Source organism: Ochlerotatus camptorhynchus, unplaced genomic scaffold (assembly GCF_037179485.1).
Source record: "Ochlerotatus camptorhynchus isolate MF236.1 unplaced genomic scaffold, CSIRO-AGI_Acam_v1.1 ptg000182l, whole genome shotgun sequence".
NCBI classification, from domain to species: Eukaryota; Metazoa; Arthropoda; class Insecta; order Diptera; family Culicidae; genus Ochlerotatus; species Ochlerotatus camptorhynchus.
Window position 1 is genome coordinate 2831849 of NW_027040672.1, and position 7201 is coordinate 2839049.

At 36.1% G+C, this 7201-nt stretch overlaps 2 protein-coding genes across 5 annotated transcripts; one reads left to right on the top strand and one right to left on the bottom strand.

Annotated features, from left to right (window-relative positions):
* Window positions 1–211: 211 nt before the first annotated feature.
* Window positions 212–1511, top strand: LOC135702001 (beta-1,4-galactosyltransferase 7-like). The gene is made up of 3 exons (XM_065222948.1): window positions 212–456; window positions 524–1106; window positions 1172–1511. Exons 1-3 carry the CDS (start codon window positions 360–362, stop codon window positions 1431–1433), a joined length of 942 nt encoding a protein of 313 aa, XP_065079020.1. The 5' UTR covers window positions 212–359; the 3' UTR covers window positions 1434–1511.
* Window positions 1512–1545: 34 nt separating this feature from the next.
* LOC135702003 (nicotinamide/nicotinic acid mononucleotide adenylyltransferase 1-like) lies at window positions 1546–4685 on the bottom strand. Of its 4 annotated transcripts, XR_010517681.1 has the most exons (6): window positions 4437–4685; window positions 4146–4369; window positions 3815–4087; window positions 3590–3744; window positions 2627–3425; window positions 1546–2201 (listed from the first exon to the last, which is right to left on the bottom strand). XR_010517681.1 is itself a non-coding variant. In XM_065222951.1 (5 exons), exons 1-5 carry the CDS (start codon window positions 4519–4521, stop codon window positions 2183–2185), a joined length of 756 nt encoding a protein of 251 aa, XP_065079023.1. In that variant the 5' UTR covers window positions 4522–4683; the 3' UTR covers window positions 1546–2182. The 4 variants fall into 4 exon arrangements, 3 of the variants coding, with proteins under 3 accessions (XP_065079023.1, XP_065079021.1, XP_065079022.1); XM_065222951.1 differs by lacking the exon at window positions 2627–3425 and having other exon boundaries at window positions 4437–4683; XM_065222949.1 differs by lacking the exon at window positions 1546–2201 and having other exon boundaries at window positions 2551–3425.
* Between the last annotated feature and the right edge of the window lie 2516 nt (window positions 4686–7201).

Consider the following 7201-nt stretch of genomic DNA (forward strand, 5'->3'; position numbering starts at 1 on the left):
ACAGCTTTGACAGATTATAGAAGGGATCCGTTCTCGAATGAATGTTGCATACAAGGTAGCACTTTTTGATTATTATATACCTAGAGTCGACTCTATATATACCTATATATGCCCCGAAATGTCAGTTCAAATGTTTACATCCAATTCGGATCCGAATTCCACCGCATTATATAGAGCAAAATTGTCGTCTCACCTCATACGCCACGCAGAATAACCCTGGAATGTGCAGTTAGTAGATAAAGTCGACAGATTAATTCTAAATGTTGAATAAACCTTGTACGCCATGAAATGCATGTAGCTAACATGGTGCCTGTCATGAACTAACTGTTAAAATATAATTGAAACCTTTTGGAAGTGCAATGATCGTACATAAATCGATGTATTTACGCTTTTTAGCCATTATTGCATTAGCAGCGATTGGAATCATATTGATGATCTCAAGTCTTCCCATATCTGGTAAGTTAGCTAGCATCCCTCGGCAATTTCACTGGATTGTCATTGTCGCTTATATTTTCATTTGCAGATACGTGCAAATGTGAGAATCCAGTGGATCGGGATGTACAGCATGAAAAATTTCATAGCAGTTTCAAGGAGCTGCATCCTTCGGACAAGCAAAAGTTAGCAATTTTAGTACCATTCCGAGATAGATTCGACGAGCTCCTACGGTTTGCGCCTCACATGTCTGCTTTCTTAAACCGGCAACTGGTTCCGTTTCACATTTTTGTACTAAACCAGAACGACCGATATCGTTTCAATCGAGCATCGTTAATAAACGCCGGGTTTTTACTGGTGAAAGATCATTATGAATATATTGCTATGCATGACGTTGATTTACTGCCGTTAAATAATAATCTTAAATATGAGTACCCTGCGGAAGGACCGCTGCATATCTCCGGTCCGGAATTTCACCCGAAATACCACTATGCAACGTTTATCGGAGGGATTTTGTTGCTAAAACTAGAACACTATCAAATGCTCAATGGAATGTCCAACAGATATTGGGGTTGGGGTCTTGAAGATGACGAATTTTACGTACGAATCAAGGAAGCTGGCTTGGAGGTGTTCCGACCGCGAAACATTACTACCGGATCTGAGAACACCTTTTTGTACGTAACAATGGTGTTTTGTTATTTTTCTATAGCATAGCACTAATCTAAAATGGCCTTTACAGACATGTCCACGACCGTTTGCATCGTCGGCGAGACACGGCAAAATGTTTCAATCAACGAGAAGTGACACGCCGGAGGGATCGTGACACAGGACTAAATACGCTTCGATATAGTCTGGACAGCCGTAGAGAGTTAACTATTGACGGCGTCGCAGTAACGGTATTCAATATTAATCTAGAGTGTGATAAATCACAAACTCCTTGGTGTGAGTGTGACAGTAAAGTAGAAGCAAAATCTCGTTTAGATAGTAAAACAAAAACTTGAATTTCTTGCCATAATGTACATATAGAGAATGAAATGTTGAATAACTAATGTTCTTAGTTGGACTTTTTTTTAGATATTCTTTCGCAATAAAGAGGCATTTTTAATTGTCGCATTTGTCTATTTTTTACCAATTTATGTATGTTCTACAAGATTATACAATTAATTATTTGAGCAGAGTCCAAACAAAAATTGCGCAGCCACACTGCACAATAGTTTGCTTCATACCGAAAAGCGGGGCGATTTCACGTAGGTTCCTAAATTCGTTCGCAAATTCAGTATTTTTTGAGGAAAAATAGCATTTTCCAGTACCTAAATGTATCACAATGAACGAAATTAAGTGCCCACGCAAAATTGAGACTCTTTGCTAAACGGCTTCGTAAAATAACAAATAAATAACAGTCAACATTAATTTAGCTACTCTCCTACATAGAAGACAGAAAGAAAAAATAAATTACAAACATCATGTTTTAGAAGCAAAGGTTTATAGGTTCCCCGTTTCATGCAAGATTAAAAGATACAATGTTGCTACAGTTGTATTTTTACTTGAGTTAAAAATTGCAAACCAATCAGTTCTACACCAATCTTCTCTTCGGTATATTGTTAGCCACACCGGTATTCAATGTAACGAGATGAGTGTTAACGGTTTATCACCGTTCCTATTTTTACCATTATTTTAATATCGTTGCTGATTCGTAGGCAGTACACTCGACTACATATTTAATTCCATTAGACTTGCACCGCAGAAAGTTTCAGCTTCTTGGGGACGACCTATTAGTAAAAAAAAAACGTATGTGGCTGTTAGGGGTAGTTCAATTCGCAATAATAATTTATAGTAAGAATATAATGAACTGATGACTATGTATAAGGGACATGCAAAAGCATTAGAAAACAGATAACTTCAGTCAGGTCCTGAAAATCTAATTATCATGCAACGAAATTCAGCGTAACGTGGATGCAAAGAGCGTGCCTTATTTTCAATATCAGATTTAATCGACTAATAATAATATTAATAATAAAATAAGTGAATAATATATTAGAGAAAAATCTTATTTATTATACAAGAAAATGGTTTACAAAATGACGATAATAATTGATCCGTTCATTTTTATGTGCTGTATGTATGATCGGTACATGGTTTTATCGTTCATGCAAGAATCGAACAAATTGAGGCTGAAATCACGTGTAGTAGTTACCAAATAGTTTGTACGCTAGAATTGAACATGAGTGATCCTTGACGAGCAAAGTTCGAAATGCGTTTAAACCACATATTCGCGATCGCTGATAACTCGAATGCCATGCTCCGTAAAGACAAATTTTATCATATCGTCGTAGCTTTTCGCGGGACTAATGCGTCCAGCGGATGTACCACGATTCCTGTCTTTGCTTGATTCTACGTGAATATTCGTTTCATTTGAAGCAGCAGTGGTGATTGATGCGTTACTTTGAATACGAGGAATTTCCAGTTCGGTAACACAAAGCTTCAAATCCTTAGGTTTTTTAGAATCTTCTAGCGTGCTTTTGCCTGTGCTGTTGTGTAAATTGAGATCGCTTTGTGCATCTTGTGCCGTAGTGTTACCTTTAGTGCAAGTTTCGTATTTCTTTGTGCTTGTTGGTATTGTACTTTTGTTGTCACATACCTTGCCATCTGCTGTGTGATGAGCGATGGAACCTACTCCCGAATCAGACACAACTGATGATGCATTAGAAGTAGCTGCTGATGTTGTCGTTGTTGTTATTATCTGAACAGCACTTCCAGGGTGGGTCAGAAATCCTCTCGCATTTCTGGTTGCTGTTTTTGCATTGTTTTCCGTTCCACAACAGAAAACACGATTCAAAGTATTTTGCGGAAAATCAGTGTCATCCATCGATTCCAATGTGCTAAACGTGTTTAACTCGTTTCGACTCTCAACATAATCGTCATTATCGTTGATGGGAGAGACAGGCGATATGCTCATCATTTCCCCGCTCGTACTAACAGGCAAAATGTACTTACTGATGGAAATCCACAAACGCACAGACATGTGAAAATGAATGAATTCAATGTGTTAGTACAGCAGCTGATCTGTTGATTAATTGTTCACTGCACAAATTAATGAAACCATTATGAATGCATCCTAAAGTGATAATAACAGTTTGAATAATTCGATAAAACTTACGTATCATTGGTGCCATACAAGCCATTCTTTTTTATGTATTCAATCAAATAATCATCCAGTAAATATTTGACTGACAATCCTCGATTGAGCAAACGGCGCACTAGTGTTGAACTGACGTCGTTTGTAATCCAGTTCGTGACGATTGTAATGTTTCTCTGCAATAGATACATTTTTTGTAAATACATAATTGAACCAAGGCTGCAAAGGCAACACTATTGCGCTAACCCTGTATCTGCTCAGTAAATCAGAATTAAAAATAAACTGCTCCGCATTTGCTCCGGCACGAGATACAACCACTATTCCATGTTGACCAACGATCGCTTCTATGTCTTCGTCTTTCCACAGACCAGGCGTAGCAAAGGATTCAAGCAAATCCGCCCCACAAAGTAGCTTCATCTGGACATGTCCAGCAGTCTTTTTTAACCCTTCTGGGATCCATGATGGAATATGTTGATCATTTCTATTATTCGAGTCTTTCAGATATGAATTTACAAAGTTCTGAAATAGAACGTATATAATTAGTAACAGAAACACTTACTGCAACGCCACGTGAAACCTGATGATACTGCAAGGTAAGTCGTGTCCTAGTCCATTCTTCTTGTTGTGTTTCCCATTCCGACAGCCGGATCCAATCTGACGATTGCAGTCCAATCTTGATCATAGTGCAACGGTGCGTTGCAGTAACTAGTCCATTTTTACCGTAAGAATCATGTACCGGGGAAATGACTCCGCCAACTACATGAGCTGTTCCCATCTGCTCAAAATGATCCCGAGCGATTTCTACGTTTCAAAAATACAATTAGTATCGTTATAGGTATGTATATTGACGATTAATTGCACAACTCACCAAACATCCGAAAATGCATCGGCGTTGGAGGGCTGAACGAACCACATGCTATAAGCATAATTTTCGTTGGAGATGTCATCCTCATTTGTGCAAGCTACTTTTTATTCACTGCTATGTACAATAATACGAGCTTTTTTCTGCTCAAAATATGGGCTATACTTGTAATTTTGGTAAAAAATATTTAGCTCAACCTAAACACTTCACTATTAGTCATGTCCTTCAAATTTTTCGCGACATCGATAAATGTTTTGACAGTCAGTTCTGAGCCGCTGTTTACGTTTCATAACTAGGGTTGGGCGGCTGTTTTTATGCATGGAAACTTATCGAGTCGGCGGCGGCTAATTTCACGTTAGGGACGAATCAAATATGACGTTCACTCAAAAATATAGCTAAACATTGATAGATTAAAATTTATTCATTTTATGGTTATGCTATATTAAAATTTCCTTTAAAATTATAAATTATAAAATTATACGTTGCCGCTCCCGATTTTTCCGAGGAGCACCAGAATATTTTTTTTTAATCTTTATTCAAGGCTAGTTCATCTTTTCCAGAATAAATTGTACCAGTCGAAGCAGGAAGAGTGACCACGGGGTGACCGCAGTGATGCCACATATACAGATTTATCTGTAATCATACAGATTTTTTTTCGATATTTTGATATTGATATCTATATATACAGATTACAGATTTTTGAAAAAAATACAGATTTTTCACATAAAGGGAATGTATTTTACATTATTTTTAATATTTATAAATAACGATAAATAATCATTTTTTTTTTCCTTTTAAGCAACTTGAATTCAATCTGAGCATCAAACCCAAATCGTATTTTTCATTAAATAAATATTATTATTTTAGCTTCCAATGGATTTGGAATCTTTCGAATCGACTTCTGACGTTCAGATGTTCTGATTTCTCGTTGGAAGGGATATTAGCAAACAGTGGAAACTAACGATTTTAAATTGGCTTACTACTTGACTAGCCTATTGGTCCCAAGCAAATCGATTAACGTACCCCATTCTAGTCGAAATTCTAGTACTACAATATGTTTGTTTTGATTCGCTTTGAAAGTTTGACAGATAAAATGAGAAGTTTGTGGATTTTCCTATGTTTCGAGGGGTACATCGATTAGCTTGGTACCGAAGAGAGTACCAGAGCTGAGCCAATAAGTTGAGCACGTTTCTTCGGGACCTTCTGGTCTTAGAGTTACCTCTATGATATTAGTTTGACTTTCTATTTGTTCAATTAAGGGGGTATTCCCGATCTTTTTTTTCAAAAAATCAAATTTTTTTTTCACGTTTTTTTTGTACTTTAGACTATATACTTTCATCCCCCCAAGCCGTTTTCCGATCAGCGAATTCGGTGTCCAGGCATAGCTGACTAATGGTAAGAACCCCCAAATGGTTTTAACCAAAGTCAAAACTTTAAACGCGTTTTTCTCGAAACCACATTTTTTTTATCGGGCGAAGACTTTTCTCAGAAACTATAAGAGATATTGACTTGAATCCTTGCGCATTTTGTTCCTTATTAAATTCTTTGGAATAAAAAATATTAACATTTAACATTGTTTGAAGCACCTTAAAGTTGCAAAAAAGCGGGCTAAAAATCGCCTGTTTTTTCATATGGCCGCCATTTTGTTAATTTGCAAGATTTTTTGCTGCCAACGGGAGAAGCTCCAGAGAATCTTATGCAGACTATCATTTCATCACGAAATCTGTCTCAGATGAAGCCGTTCCAGAGAAAAGTCTTCGCCCGTCCAGGCGTTTGCGGCGAACAGGGGTCTGTTTGTCGCCATTTTGTGACGTCAATAATGTCTTTTTTTATGTCGAAAAAAAATTATTTGTAAACTTTAATGTTCAATAAACAAGAATCCCAAAGAGTTAGGCGCATTACTATTCATTTTCCTTGAAAAAAAATTAATTGAAAAACAGGCCGAAAAAAGGCAAAAGATTGGGAATACCCCCTTAACCATGTCGCATGGTTACAGATACGAAGGTTAATTCAATATATTTTTTGTCAAATCGATAAACAAGCCATTTGAGAAAACCAACAAAGTGGTTGATTACAGTTTGTGAGTTGAGGAATCAACTGGATATTTTTATATTTGAAAAGTGTAATTACAGAAATAAAAATGATTGCATGCCATTCGGATAAACTTCCAGTAAAAGTTCTGTGTTATGTTTGATGTCTAGGTATAGGTTTTCGTAATCTCAGACATTAAAAAAAATTCTAGTAAATTGTAATAGTTAGATCATTAAGGAAATTTTCAGCCGGAAACAGATTTGTCTCTCATAACTGGTTATTAATGTTTTGTATTTTCAGACTGTAGAAGAGATACTAAACACATGAATTCTTTAGCAAACTTTAGTCATTTTTCATGATTCTAAACTTAGAACAAACTCCTTCTTAAATATAGGGTGGAACTTCGTCCTTCTAGGTAATACGAAATACTCTTTTCTTTTCGTTATTTCTCTGTAAAAATCATTGGTAACGTATTTTTTTTCTACAAAATCAAATATCTCTGAGTGTTTCTTTTTTTTCTTAAAACTTCATTAAAACATCTTACATTTGAAGAGTCAATTGTAAAAATCGGTCAAGAGGTTCAGAAGTTATGAATTTTTCAAAAAAAAAATAAATAGATTTTTCGGATCACTATAACACGGAAATGGACCCTAATGACGGAATAAAAAAATACGAGTCTAATATTTTTTGATAAGGAAGAACTATACCAATTTTGATGAAAAATTCTGATACTCACTATA

What these genes read in the sequence shown, in the direction of transcription:
- LOC135702001 (XM_065222948.1), top strand. Translation starts at nt 360, where the DNA reads ATGATCGTACATAAATCGATGTATTTACGCTTTTTAGCCATTATTGCA. An exon ending in CTCAAGTCTTCCCATATCTG is followed by an intron (nt 457 to 523) that starts GTAAGTTAGCTA and finishes TTTCATTTGCAG; the next exon opens with ATACGTGCAAATGTGAGAAT. An exon ending in GGATCTGAGAACACCTTTTT is followed by an intron (nt 1,107 to 1,171) that starts GTACGTAACAAT and finishes TGGCCTTTACAG; the next exon opens with ACATGTCCACGACCGTTTGC.
- LOC135702003 (XM_065222949.1), bottom strand. Translation starts at nt 4,521, where the DNA reads ATGAGGATGACATCTCCAACGAAAATTATGCTTATAGCATGTGGTTCG. An exon ending in TTACCTTGCAGTATCATCAG is followed by an intron (nt 4,088 to 4,145) that starts GTTTCACGTGGC and finishes GTTCTATTTCAG; the next exon opens with AACTTTGTAAATTCATATCT. An exon ending in TTGTATGGCACCAATGATAC is followed by an intron (nt 3,426 to 3,589) that starts GTAAGTTTTATC and finishes GATTTCCATCAG; the next exon opens with TAAGTACATTTTGCCTGTTA.